The sequence below is a fragment of the Mastigoproctus giganteus genome, chromosome 8 (assembly GCF_048544385.1).
Source record: "Mastigoproctus giganteus isolate SK-2022 chromosome 8, ASM4854438v1, whole genome shotgun sequence".
In the NCBI taxonomy this organism is placed as follows: Eukaryota; Metazoa; Arthropoda; class Arachnida; order Uropygi; family Thelyphonidae; genus Mastigoproctus; species Mastigoproctus giganteus.
This window is the reverse complement of record NC_143582.1, coordinates 63,628,604-63,648,453: the sequence shown is the minus strand read 5'-3', so window position 1 is coordinate 63,648,453 and position 19,850 is coordinate 63,628,604. Positions and strand designations below refer to the sequence as shown.

General features: G+C 35.5%; 1 protein-coding gene across 5 annotated transcripts in view; it reads right to left on the bottom strand.

The window, feature by feature from the left end:
- The window catches only part of Rel (nuclear factor NF-kappa-B family member relish), a 462,299-nt gene that overhangs the window by 245,257 nt on the left and 197,192 nt on the right, over window positions 1-19,850 (bottom strand). For all 5 annotated transcript variants that reach the window (XM_090380549.1, XM_090380553.1, XM_090380550.1 and 2 more), the window contains exon 8: window positions 9,809-9,903. In XM_090380549.1, coding sequence (XP_090236675.1) covers window positions 9,809-9,903 — 95 coding nt within the window. The remainder of the gene's footprint in view (window positions 1-9,808; window positions 9,904-19,850) is intronic.

The window sequence follows — 19,850 nt, the reverse complement described above, 5'->3', positions numbered from 1 at the left end:
TCATCTGATAACCATTTAGGCCTAAACCTTGAACAATATTTCTTAATAGGTATGAAACTTTTAGTAGCTTCCACGATTAATTCCTTTAATGCTTCCCACTTAGAATTTACTGTTGGTAACACTGTCAGTTGATCTCACTGTACAGAATTTAAAAACTGTCGGAGACCACTGTACTCACCTTTACGGAAGCAAAAACCCTTCCCTTTACCCCTGATGGTAATTATATCTTTAAGTAAATCCCACATCAGTACATTGTGATCACTGCCACCTAGTGGTTCCTTTATCAGCAAATTCTTAATACATGAATGATCACTGCTGATAACCAGATCATGAGTATTACCCTCTCTGGTTGCCTCTCAAACATGCTGCTGCAGCAAACAATCATCCAATAAATCCACAAAAGTCTTACTAGTGTGTGAGTGACCAACCCACAAGTTACAGTCAATATCTGGGAAGTTAAAATCCCTCATTATAAGACATTCTGATTTACTAGCCCACTCTATTTCTCTGTACAATTGTTCATTGTACTCATTCGAGTCATTAGGCCTATAACACACTCCTACTCTTATTTTTGCTTTCGCAGTGCTTATGTCACATCAAACTGACTCAAAAATGCACTGTTCATCTATATCAACTGGATGCACTTCTTTTGATTGTGTTAATTAAGAGCATGACACCTCCTCCCTTCCTATCCTGTCTACCCTTTCTCTACACAGTGTAATCCCCAAATTCCAATTCTGCATTCCTAATATCAGTGTGACACCACATCTCTGATATCCCAACATTATCCGCCTTTGATGTCTTGACCAACACTTCAAATTCATCAAATTTATTTACTATACTTCTAGCATTGGTATACTTGCAAGCATACACGCACCTATTCCTATTCCTAGTTACCCTGACACATCCCGTATACCCACCTGTTTCACGATGACTGCCATCAGTCCCTGAAACCCCCAGCACCCCTCGCTCCAGGTCGCTACTTATTCTAATAGAAGTTGTGCAAGAATAACGTTCACCTCTGCCTGCAGCTAAGTTTAACCTTTTAGTCTGTGAATCCCCCCCCAGCTAGCAGTTTTCCGACCCACCTAACACTGCCTCGAATACATCAGCAAATATTCTTGCACCCTTTCTATTTAAGTGTATCCCATCCCTGTAGAAGCAGTCTCTCCTGTTAACAAGCACAGACCACGCTTAAAAAAATTCTACCCCTTTAGGCTTGCACATTCCCTCCAGGGCCGAATTGATTGACAAGACTCTCATCATGTACTCTCTCCTATCGTGTCTGGGCAGAATTGCAGACACTTTCAAATTTAAGTATAAAGTATGTTTTTACCATTTTAAGGGTGGGGTAGGGAAGAAGTCTTTTAAGAGCAAAAAATACTGTTATATAACAAAACTAAGGACGGCCTGAAGTCTGATGTTTTTTGGTGGTACATGCCAACCAAATTCCAACCCCCTTACCCCTTTCCAAAAAAAAAAAAAAAAAAGAAAGAAAGAAAGAAAAGAAAAAACAAAGTGACAAACATATTCCACTAAAAACTAGACATATCCAGTTTGATATTTTAATGTACTTTAAAATAAGAATATATTTGCAATACACTTTGACAAAACATACGATTTCTATATGCCGAATTGGAGCAACAGGTAAACTCAGTCAGACTTGGAATTTGCCCATTTCATACATAACCACAAATTCTATACAGGCTTAAGATTAGAAGCTGGCAGCTGATTATACCAGTCCTTCCATACTTTCTCAAGTCAAAGAAATTCCACTGCAACTCAACAGCTTTTAGTAAAAGATTCTGACATAGCTGATGTCATGAATCTTGTGTTTTTAGGTAAGCAATTTATTGCAGTTCATCTATCTGTTACACTTATTTTTTTATATGAATATCAGTTTATTATTCTTAATGATGCATTTTAAACCAAAAAACTTCCATACTGTATTATGTATTTAAATTTAACTTTTTCATGTAACTAATTTGGCTATGAATGGAAACTCAGTGTTAAGTTGGTGGCTCCTTCTATATGATTATATAATTTATTTCTTATTATAATTAACTGCAATAATAGTATAATAAAAATTGCTCAAACTTTTGATATATCATTAATTTTTTGCAACGTTAATACAGGTAGCCCTCAGTTTACGAAGGTTTGTCTTGCGGCGGTTCCCAATAATGATGGTTTTGAAACCAAAAGGCCAAAATATCAAAAAAACTATAAAAAATTTCGAAAATGTATGACTATAAATACTGGATATGATGTAAAGAAATGGCACAGATGAGAGCTATCCCTGTCTACCATCGAAGCCCATCACGGATGAGGTGACCGGAGGAGAGGAGAGGAACACTCAGTTCACTTGTTGGTGTACTATTGTTGGGCCACTATTCTACAGTACCAATTTGTGCGTTTTAATTAAAAATTGTTGATTAACTTAATAAAATAAGAGTCGCCATGTCTAGTAAGAAAAGCGTAATAAAGCCGAGGGAATGTGAAAAAGTCACGCAGATCTATCACGCTGGGAAAAAAAAAAGGTGGAGGTAATTCATAGAATGGAAGATGGTCAGACCCATCCTAATGTGTGTAGAAGTATGAAATTGCCTCCATCAACTGTGAGTACCATAATGAAAAATGAAAATAAAATAAAACGGTCAATGCAACATGCTATGACAGTACGTGCAATGCAAGCGAGTTATAGCTGAAGTAAACTTTTAGAAAAAAACGGAGAAATTGTCATTGTGGGTGGATGACTAAAATCAAAAAAACATACCGTTGATTCAAGCTGTTATTACTGATAAGACAAAAGTCAATTTTTGAAGATCTTAAGGGAAAAAAAGGTGGTGATGAGACATTTTTAGGTAGCAAGGAATGATTCATGTGATTTAAAACTTGAAGTAAGTGCTGCTGTGTGAAATTAAGTGGCAAGTGCAGATGCTGAGGCAGCTGCAACATTTCCTGCAGAGGAGGGTAATTATCCTCCTGATCTCATTTTTAATGTCGATGAGACCGGACTTTATTGGAAGAAACTGCCATCACGAACCTTCATTGCTATGAAGAGCAGTCTGCACTAGGTTTCAAGGTTGTAAAAGAAGGCTAGTGCTTCTGCTGGGAGAAAATGTCTCTGGCACTTTAAAATTACAACCAATGTTGGTGTACCATTAACAGACACCATGTGTCTGTTAATGGTACACCAACATTGGTTGTAATTACTGGAACACCAACTACTGGAAACGGAATAGGAGGGTTTGGATAACACAAGAAATTTTGGATTGGTACGCAAACTATTTTTGCCCTACTGTGCTCCATTTTTGTCAAGAGAATGAGTTACCAGCCAAGGCTCTTCTCTTAAACAATGCCCCCTGGCCATCCTGCAAACCTTGTTGAAATCGGACCATCTCTGGCCATCAGTGTTGTTTATATGCCACCAAACACCACTTCAGTTCTGCAACCAATTGACCAGGGGGTAATAGCAACCTTTAAAGCCTATTACATCCACCAAACCTTCATGGAAATGGTGAGAGTTTTGGAGAGATTTTTGGCACTCATTCAACATTTTGAAGGGCATTAATAACATCAACATAGCTTTGGAGGAAGTGTCAGTGAAATGTCTGAATGGAGTACGGCACAAACTTATCCCACAATCAATGCACAACTTCACAAGATCTGAGCCAGTGGAGAACACTGTTTAAGATATTAGCAGGCTGGCACAAGAGGCGGGATTGGACAAGATTACAGGTTGAAGATGTAACAGAGCTGTTGGAATGCCAAGGACAGCAGCTTTCCAATGAAGACTTGGCTAAAGAACTAAGCTATTGTTATTTTTTTTGTTATTTTGGTTTTTAGGAGCATTAGCAACTAAGGCCATATTGCTCGGGGATATGCGGTAGTCATTCCCTGACCTTTCTGCATCCTCCGTATTTGGTGGTGACGGGCTCGAACCCCGGTCTCATCAAGAAGCGTGTGCTACGCACTGCTGCTCCTTCCCACCTGGCTACGGTGGCGCCTAAAGAACTAAGCCAAAAGGAGGAAGAGGAGAAAGAAAAAGATGAAGAACCTCCTCTAAAATCTATGAATACAAGCAATCTCAATCTCAAAGACAGTGACTGAAAAAATATAATTTTTTTCAGTGAGGGTCTTTGAGATTGACCATGACTGGTAGCAGCAAAGTGCAAAAGTAAAAAATTGTATACACTGGCTCTTATTCTGAGATTCTCAAAGAAAGAAGAGGAAATCTCAACAGCCAACACTACATGCTTTCTTCAAAAAAAAAGGGAAGATCCTCAACCAAGGACTTCATCAGAGAAATAAAATTCTCCACATTATGCCACTGTCAAGAAAATCAATGCAGGGGCCTTATAGTGACACTTAAAAAACTTTCGGTCTGGACTTCGAACATATCAAAGTAAATGTACAAAATTTAATTTTTTTTTTATTTAATTAATTTTAGTTTGGTTATTTTATACTGTATTACATTTAATTGATTTATATCCATGAAAATACTCTTTTTACATTCGTAGCACTTATTTCAGAGCTTTAAATACAATATTATATTACTTATAATATTGTATTTAAAGGGCCTCCTCCACAATTTTGAGGAGGAGGCCTGGAACTGGAACTCACAGACTTCTCATTAACTTACATTATATAATTATTCATTTTACACCATTTTTTTTTTTTTTTTTGCGACAGTTCCTTTAGGAATAGAACACCATCGTAAACCAATGGTAAACCTGTATATTTTTTACAATAGGTATTTCATTAGATAAGCTAAGACATTTTTTCAATTATTTAATATTTTTTTTAAAATGAAGTTACTTGTTACTATTAGACAACCTTTATGTAGGCTGTTTCAAAAATTATATTCTTCAGTTCACCAAAAAATATGGGTGAATATATTTTGACATCTTTGTTCATGTGTGTAGTTTCCCCTGGAGTCCGCTCTTCCTGACTATCTTGTTCAGTTGTCACTAAAAGAACTTTGTTATGACAAAGTTATGACCTTTCAGAATCTATGAATCAGTAATGTTTTATGACTGAAGAAGACATCTGAAAGAATGAGCAGATTTCATACCTGCTCTAATAATATCCAATCACAAAATTCAACTATTCCATCATTATCACCTCCTTATAGTTCTTGAACAATGCATAATTTGAAGATGAAATTTATGCCTTTTGCCACTCCATATAGCCGCGCTACAGACTCAAACCTGTACACTAGAGCTGACTTGCAACTACTGAAGCAGAAATGAGGTGCCCACACTTTTGATCACCACACCAGTGGGCATTCCAAAAAAAAAAGCGTCATATTCACTACAAAACTTGGTGCCATCAACAATGTTATGCTTCACCAGCTTTAGACCTACTGTATCTAATATTTATAAACATAGCAAGAATGAGTCTAAAGATAACTTGTACCGTCATTTGACAGCCACAGAAAACCTCAAAAAAATAAAAATAAAACAATTATACAAATGCTACAAGCACACCTTCAACTACTGCCAAAACATTGACACCATAGATAAACCAAAAATACTGTCGGATTCAGAACACAAAACAGCTATAAGGAACAATTAAATATAAAGAAACTTAATTTTTTTTTTTTCTTTTGTTACATAACATTATTGTTGTTATTGTTTGTTATTCCTTTCCTTCTTTTACACATGTATGAGCATAGCTATGTTGGTTATGATATCAGAAATGGTGTCAGCCATTTTTTTGCATAATTTTTCCCTCAGAGTGTTCAATTTATTCAGTTCACAATAAATCTTCAACCAGTTATCATTCTGTCATGGTTGTATTAGAATTTTCTAATGCCCTGTACATTAATTGAAATAATATAAAAGAAACTTTGTTAAACTGAAATTCAGGAATAAAAAACAACTGGCATCCAAATCATTTAATGGCATCAAATAAACTCATTTTAGCATAAAAAATACTAAATATGTTCTATTTCTCAAGTTATTTCCACAGGATATCAGTAACAATAATCCATGCCATCTTGTCGATACACAGAACACCTTCTACAATCTATTTCATAGTTTCTCAAAATAAAAGTTATGGTCCACTAGACCCAGTGTCTCTTAACCAATAAGCTGTAGGAGAAGCCAAGGCAGACCCAAAAAAGTTTTACAGTTGGTTAAAAATTATTTAATATCATCATTTACATAAATGCCTTAAATTCTCTTATCAGGAGATGGCTTCACGGTTAATGGCTTTCAACCCCTTCCTGGTCCCACACATCCACTTCTCTCTCTCCCCTTTCCAACTCAAAGCCTTCATCCTTTTATTCGGTCTAACTCTATACTCCTACTTCCTACCACTTTGAGTGAAAAGCTTTTCTTAGTGGGTTTAAACCTCTTCCATTTGTTTTCAAATCAACTTAATCTCATCCTTATAACCTATTACACACAGAAAAGTAATTTAATAGATATCTTCTTAATCATATTTTTATACAGAAATGCAATTTAGAGATAGACTATAAGAAATTTCTTGTGTAGGTGGGACATGTTTATTAAAAAGTTTGAGAAACACACTGAAATAGTCCATTCTTATGCTGCAAAAACAACATATATCACTTGGAAATATACAGAGTATGGCTGCTCACTTTCTTCCTATGTAACCTCATGAAACAGGATAAGATTTATCCTGATTCATGCTGCTTCCACTTCTTTCACCAAACCTGGACACCACAGCATTAACACTGGTAAACTCTGGAAAATGGACATGGCCATTTACTTCCCTTCTAAAGCTTACTGTAATCAGAATAACATTTTTCAAAACAAAATGTTATCTTTAACACACTGTGGTCTAAAACTATCTGAAAGCAACATAGATTTAGTATAAGCTATTCTGCAAAAAAAGCTAAGCATAATCTTAATTAAGATTACTCTTAGCATTAACATCTTAAAAGAAATCTTAAACAACCTTTACTTTGATATTAACAAACCAGTTTTCATAAGTTTTAGTCAAAGTCCAGACTATGGCTTCAAATTTCAGCTTTACAGACAACCCTCATAAAACATGGTGTTTCTACAACGCGGTTTCATTCTAACACTCTAACACAACTGATAAATTGCGGCAACACGGTACTTAAATAACACTGTTTCACTCTAACACAGCATTTTTGAGGGAGGAACCCCGCACAAAATTTTTCAACATTTCCATTATTTTTTGTGAATTCTCACTGTAACTCGCTGGTAGTTATGCAAAAATTATTGAGAAATCCCCGTATTTTAATTTTGTCGGAAAATCTCTGTGTTTTCTGCTATTCAACTTGTTTGAGACCATAAAAAATTGAGACTTTGAAGCATGCAGTTCATGACTTTTAAGGTTATTTTGGTTTTTATTTAATCGTTTATAAATTTTTCCAGGTATGTATTACTAAAATTTGTTCTTAAGAACTGTATTGGAATAATTTTTTGTTGTGAATTATATTCCACCCTAAATTCTGCCACTAGGAAAGTGAAAAAGCACCACTCAAATAAAACTTTATTTCTCTAGAATTAAAGACACAAATTTTGGAGTCTTAAAAAAAGGGAAGAAAGATATCATATATTGCAAAAAGTTTAAATTTAAATGAAGTAACAATCCAGACCATAAAGAAAAATGAACAGAAACTTAGAGCTGCAGGATCTTTCATTTCCACAAATATGACAACTCGTCCCCGAGCACCAATAATTGAGAAAATGGAAAAAGCATTTAGTATTTGGATTGACGATAGCAGTAAAAAATAGATCCCATTAGATAGCAATGTAATTAAACAAAAAGGCACTAAAGATTTATTGCCATTTAAAAGAAAATGGAGAATCTTCTATTAACCTGGAGTTTGTTGCCAGTAAAGGTTGGTATGAGCAATTTAAAAACTACTTCTCATTACATAACCTAAGAATTAAAGGGGAAAGTGCATTGGTTGATAATGAAGCTGCCAAGAAATAATATGCAGAGGCATTTCAAAAAATTATTGAAGAGTAAGGATACACACCACATCAAGTTTTCAATGCTGATGAGACAGGTCTTTGGTGGAAAAAAATGCCCAACAGAACATTTATTTCAAAAAAAAAAAAAAAAAGAGAGAGAGAAAAACTGCACCAGGTTTTAAGACATCAAAAGATCATATAACATTACTTATGTGCAATAACGTATCAGGAGATTACATGATAAAACCTATGCTAGTTTACATATCCCCTAATCCTTGTGCAATGAAAGGTGTAAATAAGAACGTGTTACTGATATATTGGAAAGCAAATAAAAAAGCTTGGGTAACTGCCAATTTATTTAAAGAATGATTTCTAAATTGTTTTGTGCCAGCTGTGGAAAACTTTAAAACAGAAAAATCTAGATTTTAAAGTTTTATTACTATTGGATAACGCGTTAGGCCATCCAAAAGATTTAAGTCATCCGAACGTTGAAGTAATGTTCCTACCACCACAGTTGTATTAGGTTAATACAACTTCGTTAATTCAGCCATTGGATCGAGGCATTATATCTACCTTTAAAACTCATTACACCAGAAAATTGTTAAAATGGATTTTGGAAAAAATTTATTCCGAATCTATTGAAGTGAAAGCAGCAGGGAAACATTTTTCAATTGTGGACTGTATTGGAATCATAGCTGTATCACTCAAAGAAGTAAAATAGTCAAATTAAATGAATGTTGGCAAAATGTATGGCCAGAGTCAGTTCATTCAGGAAATATGGTCGAATTGGCAGAAAACAGAATAGGTGCGATAGCAGAACTTGCTAAGTCGGTAGGAGGGGAAGGTTTTGGTGATATGACTACTGAAGATGTTCAAGATTTACTATTACTGGTAGAAAGAGGCTGGTGAAGCAGATTTGGTAAACGGCATCAGAGGTAAACCAGATCAATTCAGAGGATGATAGTGCAGATGAAAATTCTGAAGTTCCAAATTTTCACTAAAGAGCATATGGGAAGGCATAAACTTAGCCGAGCAATTAGAACCTTATTTTTTGAATGCAGATCCTTCATTGAAAGGAGCACAAAGTTCAAAAAGGAGCTTCAAAAATGCTTAACTCCATACCATGAAATTTACAAAGATCTATCAAGCAAAAGCAAAAAACCAAGATTCAAGCAAAAGCAAAAATCCAAGTTTTTTTAAAGAGAGCAGAAGATACATGAATTTAGAGGCTGCAGAAGAAAGTTCAGAAGGTGAAGATATTCTTCAACAAAGGAAACACTTTCGTTTGATTGTTTATTTAATTTTCTGCCTCTTCAGAGGTAGAAAATTAAATGAACATACATTATCTGACATATATGTATCACAGTTTGTGAGATGTTTGTTCAGTTATTACAATTTTTTTAATAAAAATTAAGTTTTTGATAGTTATTTAAAAAATGGCGTACTTTTTTAGCTTTTGGAACATAACCCCCTTCCCCCTTTTTTTTACTGGTTCTTAGTCCCATATAACATGGTTTCATACTACATGAAATTTTATAGGAACCTAACTACCGTGTTATATCAGGGTTACCTGTATTTCAAATTATTTATACCACAATGTATAAAAAAACCTATCCTTCTGACTGGAGATCAATAATAACTTTGAAATATGTAATACTCTGAGCTCTGACATATCAAACAAACAAGGGTTTCCAGCATAACAAATTTTCTGGACATTGCATTTCCTTTGATAGAAAATTGTTTTTCTTGTATACATGATGTGTGCAATAAACTCAAAATCAAACATCTCATTCAAACAGTATAAAAATTTCAATAAATCCAACTGTACATGTGTATATATCATATATAAACAAACATAATAAGGTATTAAGGAAATATAGTAAACTGACCTGATGATGAACGTCAGCATCACTAAAGCTTCCATAAGCTTCCCATATAATCTGTCCTGAGCTATCTCTTTCAGTGAAACGTATTTTGATTTCTTCTAAGCACACAAAGGAACAAATATATTGCATATCAAGTGAATTTTCAGGAAAATTATGAATTCTGATTTATTTTCAAAAATATTTAACAAAGGAAATGTAAAAGACACACAGATATTAATAAAACAATAAAATGTGATAAAATAAAACACTGCAATTAACATGACATGATATTGCAAGTAAATCCTATTTCATTTCCCCCTTCCTGAATTAATTTCTAAGGAAAAATTTCTGCAATTCAAATTAACACTGAATTTAATGACATGGTAGAAGCAGAGAACTTAACACAGCATAAGTGGTATTAAGGAGCCATAAACACCCACGGCACCCCAGTTGAAAACCACTGGACTACACGAATATTTCAGCCTTTCTTAAAAGATTGTAATACCAATTGTATATATCTTTTTATTTTTTAATAAAAAAATTATTTTTTATAATATGTAGTATTTTTTATTATTTTTATCACTTGTTATTTTCAAAAAATCAGAAAAATTATCAATTCTTTTGAAAATTAAAAGGCAAAAAAATACAGAATTGAGTTTAACATTCTAATCCATTTTGAAGTTTAAGAGACCATTAAGGGCACATATATTTCTGCTTATAGGTACAAATATTTCAAAAAAAAATTTTAAAAATATATGTACATACGAAGGCATATAAAAAAGTTCCAGACTGGCAGCCTTGAGTGTGAACTGCAAATAGTAGAGCATTCTGCTAATAGATGCCACTATGTTAGTATCTCTGAAGTCGATCTTGTAAATTTTGCTGCTATAACCAGCTGTGTTGCATCATTACAGTTGTTACTTGCTAAGTACAATTGGTGTTTCATTTATTTGTGAAATGGCCGACATGAAGAAACAACGCATTTGTATAAAATTCTGCTTCGAACTGAGGAAAACAACATCAGAAATGTACAATACTCAAAATAGCTTTTGGTGACAATGCTAATGGGAGAATGCAAACATTTCAGTGGTTCTTGCAATTCAAATATGGCAAAAGATCAGATGAAAACTGAGTCAGGTTGCCCATTGACAAGTTGCACATGTGAACACGTGAAGAAAGTTTGCCAAATCATCAATGAAGACTGACAAATGACCATTTCCGACTCTCTTACAGAACATGCCAATGCATTTTTAACCAAGGAATTGAACATGCAGTGGATCTCTGCAAAGTTTGTGCCTCAGTTGTTGACTGAGGAGCAGGAACAAAGGTGTGTTCATCTGTCAGGAACTATTGGATGAGGTCAGAAATAATCTAAACTTCCTCTCAAGGGCTATAACAGGAAGGCTATAACTTACTGCTGTGACCCTGAAACAAAACAGCAGTGGGAATCCAAAACATCTCCAGGTCCAAAGAAAGTGAGGCAAGTCAGGTCCAACATCAAAAGCATGTTGGTAGTCTTTTTCAACTGCAAGGGCTTGGTTCACCATGAATTTGTGCCTCAAGGCCAAACAGTTAACCACCATTATTACCTGCAGGTTTTGAAGCATCTTAAGAAAAAAGTCTGCTGAAAACATCCTGAATGATGGCAGAAAAAGAGCTGGCTGCTTCACCATGACAATGCTCCCATACACACTATCTCTGTGCGATTTTTGGCTAATAAAAACATAGCTGTCCCCCACCATCCTTATTCATTTGATTTGGCCCAATTGTGATTTCTTCTTGTGTTCAAAAACAAAATAACAGCTAAAAGGGCATTGTTACCAGGACTTCCAGAAATTGAAGAAGGAACACACAGACAGCTCTGCATATAATCTCAAAAACAATCAGTTCCACCAGTGGCAGTAAAGCTGGACCTGGTGCATAAACTCATAAGGGAACTAATTTGAAGGAGACAACTATGGTCAGTAACAAAAGCAAGCTTATTACTTTTTATCGACTAAGTCCAGGAACTTTTGGATAAGCCCTTGTATTAGATACTATAAAAAAAAAAAAAAAAAAACAACAACACTGCAGGATGGAAGCCTCCTCAACAATTCATGCTGAGGGAAATTGACCATAATCTGCCACACAGGTCCAGTGCTGGTTGGCAGATCGACCATATTTAGCAGTCAGGGACTTGAACCCCTGTCTACTTAAAGAGTGTGTGTGCTACTGCACTCCTGCTCCTGCCACTCGGCTATGGAGGCCATATTAGATACTATTCTATACTTAAATTTTCAAAATTTTCCAAAATTAAAATTTCAAATCTGGCATGCTTTACAACATGCAACATGTGTTACCTACTTATCTTGCTTCCCACAGAAGCCACCCATCTTGAATAAATATTGTATTACATTTCCACAACATTACTACATGGAAACAATAACAAATCTTTCAAAAGCAACTCCTGATAGCAGATGTTCACTTAACTTATGGGAATGGAAAGACAATTAATACTGAATGTTAATCAAACATGGAATTTGCTGACACTATTCGTGCAAATGGAAAAAACTGCGACATAAACAGTGTTGTGGCACTTGATAGCTGCTCATGTTTAATTACTCCATGAAACTGTAGCGGAAAAAATCCAGCTACTTTTGCAGCAAAAGTCTGATATATTTAGTCAATTTAGATTTTAATCATTAATTAAAGGGTAAAGTAAAGTAAAGTGCAGCCATTATCAACCCACTGCAGGATGGAAGCCTCCTCAACAATTCATGCTGAGGGAAATGGACCATAATCTGCCACGCTGGTCCAGTGCGGGTCGGCAGATCGACCGTATTCAGTAGTCAGGGGCTTGAACCCCGGTCTACTCAAAGAGCGTGTGCTACTGCACTCCCGCTCCTGCCCACTCGGCTACGGAGGCCCCTCCAAATCAAATCTACACTTAGATTTTCTAGAGAACATTTTAACCATTTGGAATACTTAGTGATGCTGGAATCTGCTCATATATTCTGGTTGCAAGATACAACCCTGGACACTGTGGGCAATCTTAGAACCACTTCTGATGACTTAAACCACTCATTTTCCTTTTTTCAGGAAATCATTTCTGAAATATTTTAAACATCTTGAAATTTCCATACTGAATGGACATCAAAAAACCTCCAAGTTTTTCATTAATTTTCCTGATTTGTTAATCACACTTGTGGCACAAATCTCATGGTACAGTCTATCAAATAATTTGAGAGCTATCCTTTTCTTCAGAATTTCTGGAAGTAAATGAGCAATTTTACTATATACACAATCTTCTTTCCTATCTAAATTTTTCTTTTCATTTCATCCACATATTGATCTATGAAGTAATTAACATATAAGTTTGTGCTAGAATATCATGTCTATACGTAGCCATCTACTAAGTAGTTACAAAAATGTCACCATTTAAGTATATCTCATATTGTGAATACCTTCGCAATGAGTTATCTAGACACAATGCACTACCTAGAATAAGTAATGCTTCCTCAATGTAGAAGACTACTGACTATTCTCAGTGGATACCATCACCCAGACGTCACCGTTTCAGAGCTTATTGGCTCTTCCATCGGTGGGTGGGCAGGAACCCTGGTGTTGCAACGAAGACAACACAGTTGCGAAGTATAACTCCACAATATGAGAGATGCCTGATGGGGTACAGTAATTAAGAATTACATAATTTGTTTAGGGCAATAGCCTCAGGTTACAAAGAAGTTAACTAACATATAAGTTTGTGCTAGAGCATCATGCCTATACGTAGCTAATTACTAAGTAATTACAAAAATGGCAACAAGTTACAATGATATTCTTCTCTATTGGTCAAGCACTACTTATTCGAGGTAGTGCAATATCGTGGTAACTCGTGAAGGTATTCACAATATGAGATATACTTTAATGATGTCATTTTTTAACTACTTAGTAGTTGACTGTGTACAGACATGATACTGTAGCACAAACTTGTGCATTAGTTAACTTCATCGTAACCTGAGGCTATTGCCCTAAACAAATTATGTAATTCTATGCAGTAATAGAATTAAAGAAAATTAAAACATAAAACCATGGTCTCAAATGTGGAATAACTTAAAGGCAAGTCGTAAAAAAAGTATGTTGAAACTCATTTATTATTCATTGTGTAGATAAATGCTTTTAAAAAACATGTTAAACTCAATAGACATCATAAATGTTTGACGTTTTGCAAAGAACTTTTGCTATTTTCATTCACAAACATGTTGATACATACTCTCAGACAGTACTTTTTCCCAAGAAACCTGACGAGAATAGAAACTGCTGAACTAGGAAAATAATTTAGAAAAATTTTAAATATTTGTCTTCAAACTAAATTACTAGAAATTGCAAATGCAATTTCTGATGTTTAAAATGTTGTTGTTTTGGTTTTTAGGAGCATTAGCAACTAAGGCCATATTGCTCCGGGATATGCAGTGGTCATTCCCTGACCTTTCCACATCTTCCGTATTTGGTGATGAAGGGCTCGAACCCCGGTCTAATCAAGAAGCATGTGATATGCAATGCTCCTTCCCACCTGGCTACGGAGGCGCCCGTGTTTAAAACGTAATAATTTCTATAAATCTAAGAGCAACAATGGCTCAATATATCGTATGTTTTATTCATATTTGAAAAATATGAAAGAGTTATTATTATTAGCCATATGGTGGAAGGAAGCCTGAGGCTTATGCTGCACCAGCCAAAGAGAAATATTTCTTCATAGGATGACTTCTATACTCAACTCTCCAGCACTGATTTTAAAAAGAAGATTTAAAATACATAAAAATCTTCTTTAAAATTATTAAATGTGTTCAATCCTCTTAGTATATGAATGATCCGACGCCCTGGGATCATAGTCAAAAGCCCCAACATGACACCAGATCCATTAAACCCTCCACGAAACCCCGAGTGACTGAAGGCATTATGTCAGATATTTAAAAATAGATGCTGATAAAAATATATCACATAATAAACTGATACATAAAAAACACTACAATGAAAAAAAATTACGATGAAATAATTTCCAAAACTTTCCTTCCTTAAGGGAACTAAGCTTTTTGACTTTCATCGTGTTCATTGGTCAGAATACTAATGCATGATATGTGTGCGTTCCCCACAATATTTATAGGAGATTACTTGTTAATAAGCATGCATGTAAAAGCCCACAAATCCAAAATAACAAATGGATGTCGTATGGTAATCAAGTTATTTTGTATTCTCATTTCTAAGGTTTCCGCAATTAGTAATTTAATATAATTTTGTTGCATGTTTAAAACCTTAGGCTCATTGAATAGGAAAGTGTGATTCGCATTTATGGCACGGAAAGACAGTTCTGACGCTGTGGCTCGTAATGCTCTAACTGAAGCAGCATGTTGTTTAAGACGCGTATCCAAAAGACACCTTGTCGATCCCACATAAGAGGAATCACAACCTCCGCATGAGATACTATATACTATGTCATGCATTTCTATGGGAGAAGAGGAAAAGAAAGGAATGATTTTTTAGTATGGAGTGCAGTTTCTGTGTTAGTTTCACTATTACTTTGAATTCTGTATCTTTGAGAAGGATATTATGTTGTCTTTACTATTGTTCAATGTATGGAATTGTAATAAAATGTTTTTTTGTTAATTGTGTTCTATACTGTCCACCCTGTCTTTAGCCTGTAGTCTAATACTGTTAATGGTGGTAAGAGGATATCTGCTGTTTAAAAATCTGTTTGTTAGTGCTTTGATTCCTATATTTAATGCAGTCTGTGTTGTAGTGTATTTATAAGCATAAGTAAACTGATTAAATATAATGGAATATTTGTAGGTCAATGGATGGTAACTACTAGCATACAAGAATATTCCTGTATATAAATACAGGAATGTTCTTGTATGGGTTTACGGTAGATTTTGAACTGTAATCTGTCCCCCTCTCCTGGTGTAAAATTTTAAAAGTTAACTGTTCTAGTCTGTACATTCTCATTCTCCAATGTAAATTTCAACCTCGTGTGTACGTTGTTGAAGTCAGTAAAACGTTGTTAGTAGTCTGCTCATCTGCTATGATAAGGAGGTCATCCAAATACCACCCATAAAATGTAATCCTAGGTAAAAATGGTGTCAAGTATATTTGTTCAATTTTATTTAGATAAATCTAAATAAAATTGAACAAATTTTATTTAGTCTTAGCAGCGATTAGGCTGCTAAGACTTAGCCCCACAGGTAAACCAAATATTTGTCCATAGACTATCTTGAAAACAGCTCCTTTCAAGATAAAGTCTTTTCAAGAGAAAGACTTTCAATAACGGACACACGAGGTCGATTTACATTGGAGAATGAGAATGTACAGACTATAACAATTAATTTTTAAAGTTTTACACTTAAGAGAGAGAGGGGGACAGATTACAGTTCAAAATCTTCCATAAACCTTTTAAGGGCACAAAAAGGTAATATTGTTGTAAGGTGGTAGATGACTTTCATCAACCGGTGAAATACCACCACTTTGCTTATTGGAGGCTTGAAGTGGTGAAACCCATGTTTAGTCTCTAGGGCAAAGTTTCCGGCATCCCCCTCCCTCCATACTTCTCCTTCAACCCATGCACGGTACTAAGTACTATAGGTTTTGATATCTTTCGTGTTTGGGGTTTTCATAAAAAAAAAAAAAAAAAAAAAAACACGCTGGCACTAATGATATTAAGAGTAGGAGACCTGTGGAATTACTTAATAAGTACAGCACAGTTCAATGTTAAAAAAATGCCATGAGTTAGGGTTGAATTTGAAAGTGTTTGCGATACTGCCCAGACACAATAGGAGGGAGTATATGATGAGAGCCTTGTAGATTAATTTGGCCTTGGAGAGATTGTGCAAGGCTCAAGGGGTAGAATTTTTCTCAGTCAGGTCTATGCTTTTTAACAGGAGAGACTGCTTCTACAGGGATGGGATACACTTAAATAGAAAGGGTGCAAGAATATTTGCTGATGCTATCGAGGCAGTATTAGGTGGGTCGGAAAACTGCTAGCTTGGGGGGGGGATACACAGACTAATAGATTTACAGTAGCTGCTGGCAGAGGTGAAAGTGATTCTTGCACTGCTTCTAGCAGAATGAGCAGCAGCCTCAAAAACAAGGTGCAGGGGATTTCAGAGACTGCTGGGAGTCACTGAAGAACAAGTAAATACATGGGCTGTGTTAGGGTAGCTAAAAATAGGAACATGTGCATATATATTTGCCTGTACACCAATGCTATGAATTTGGTAAATAAATTTGATGAATTTGAGGTGTTGGTCAAAACATCAAAAGCAGATATTGTTGGGATATCAGAGATGTGATGTCACACAGATATAAGGAATGCAGAAATGGAATTTGGGGAGTATAATGTGCACAGAAACGACAGACAGGATAGGAAGGAGGAGGGGTTATGCTATTTGTCCAGTGTTCCGTATGCCCATTGTTGTTTTGAATATTTATCGATGATATTGATGAAGGCATATCAGGCTTAATGTCGAAGTTCGCAGATGATACAAAGGTTGGCAGGATTGATAATGACAGTACGCCACTGCAACAGGATTTAGAAAAGTTGGGCAGATGGGCTGCGAAGTGGCAACTGAAGTTTAATGTTGACAAATGCAAAGTACAGACACTCCCCGGCTTATGTAATACTCGACTTACTGAAATTTGACTTTACATAAGTTTTTGCCAGCTAGTGCAAACTTAAAAAAATCATGGAAACGTATTTTGCATCTCATAGGAATAAATGGAGGTATCGCGAAAATATCGTAATGTGAACGCAATAACACTTTTTTTTATTATTTTTTTATTTTTATTTTATTATTATTTTTTTTTTTTGTAATTCACTCCAAGACTGCAGAAGTTGAAATTTTCACTATATAACTGAGCTATTTATCTTGCTAAAAGGTCATTTTTATAATGGAAATTGCACTACACTCTCACTGTTATCATATATTCTATTATAAGAATCAATTTTGAACACCTTTGTGATATTTTTCTAAAATACATTTTCTGGAGGTCACTACCATAAAACAATAACAATTTGCACCTTTCAGTTTATTGGGCTTATTTCGCTTTTCTGTAATTGCAATCTGTTATAAACGGGTAGTAAACTCAATAAATTGCATTTGCGATAATACCGATAACTGGAAATGTGTGGGCTTTCACATTATTAAGGTGAAAATGTTTCCCCTTCGCTGAAATCTTCAATCATATAAGAAACATAAATAAATTTTCAGTCTTCTCTTCATTCCTATTTACTTATTACAACGATGAAGGGAAAGCAACAAACAGAAAGTGCAAGTGGTGGCAGTGCTAGGAAATGAAAAAAAAAAAAAAAAATGATTTAGAAATGATGATTAATTGAGAAGTACAAAGCAGGACAAAGTTTGTCATCTATTGCACAGAATTAGGTCTCGCTGCTTCAACAGTGAATACTTTTTTAAGGGACAGTACGTGTATAAAAGAACATGTTAAAGGATCAAAGCATTTAAGATCAACAGCGATCACAAAACAGAGTTCAAGTGCTATATCGAAGATGGAAAATCAGATTCAGAAGCAAGTGCCCCTGAGTCCAATGGCCATTCAAGCAAAAGCAAGAAGTATTTAAAGGATATTAAGGATAAGCATGGCGAACCCCAAGCCAAGTTCATGGGCAAGCAAAATGTGATTTAATAGCTTCAAGCATAGCACTGGTTTCCAAAACAAATATATGTGGTGAAGTCGCCAGTGCCGATTTTGCAGCTGCTGCTGTTGTTGTTGTTGTTGTTGTTATTTGGTTTTTAGGAGCATTAGCAACTAAGGCCATATTGCTCCGGAGATATGCGGTGGTCATTCCCTAACCTTTCTGCATCCTCCGTATTTGGTGGTCACGGGCTCGAACCCCGGTCTAATCAAGAAGCGTGTGCTATGCACTGCTGCTCCTGCCCACCTGGCTATGAAGGCGCCCTTTGCAGCTGCAGAGAAATTTTGTGATGTGCTGGAAAAAATCCCTTCCAAATCTCCACAGTCCTCAACTTTCTCAGTGGAGTGCTTATCAGCTGGAGAGTTAATTCTGGCAATGATGCTCGAAAGGTAAAACTTGCTGATATGCCTGTCTCCTCTCTCTTTTTGTAATTTTATAATTTTGAAATCTTTGTAATTTTGTGAACTTTTGTAATTTTTCTTGCGCATGAGATAAAAAAAAATTGAATAAATAATTCTATTTACATGTTTGTTGAACATTTCTTTTTTGCTTCAATCAAATTCAGCAAGCATAATTGCGAATGCTGCATAAGCCTTTAGGGAAATTCCGACACATAAAATTCGACTTACATAAAGTTCTGCGGAACACAACCCTTAAATAAGTCAGGGAGTGGCTATACTGCATATGAGTAGCAGTAACACCAGAGAAATGTATCAATTGTGTGGTGTTACACTCAAGGCAGTGGAGAATGAAAGATACCTGGGGCTAATTGTGCAGTCAGATATGAAATTTTCTGAGCAATGCAGACAGGTTACCAGAGCATGTCATGGGGTCTTGTCAATGACATACAGGAATTTTTTCTATCAGGTATAAGGTGATTCTACCCTTGTCAATGGTCAGGACACAACTTGAGTACTGTGTACAGGTCTGGAAGCCCCATTTTAAGAAGGATGTAGAGTTGCCAGAACAGAACAAGTACAGAGAAGGGAAACGAGACTGATGAGGGGGACAAAGGAGTGCTCTTAAGAAGAAAGGCTTAAGTTCTGCAAATTGTAGTGTCTGGAGACTAGGCACTTATGAGGTGATCTGATCGAGGTTTTTTTTTGGCCTTGAATGGATTGAGCTACCTCTTGCTCAGATTACAAAGCTGAGTGGGCATAAACTGAAATTGAGAAAAGACAGTTAATGAATAGATGTGCAGAAATTTGCCTTTAGCCAGGGGGCAGTTGATGGCTGAAATAAACTTTTATCTGTCGTTGTGAAGTTGACAGGTTAAATAAATTCAAGGAAGAAGTGGACAAACTTTTGGAGCAAATGGATGGGTGAAATGGGAAGGGTGGTTTTTTTTTTTTTTTTTTTTGGCTGATGCATATAAGCTTGCTT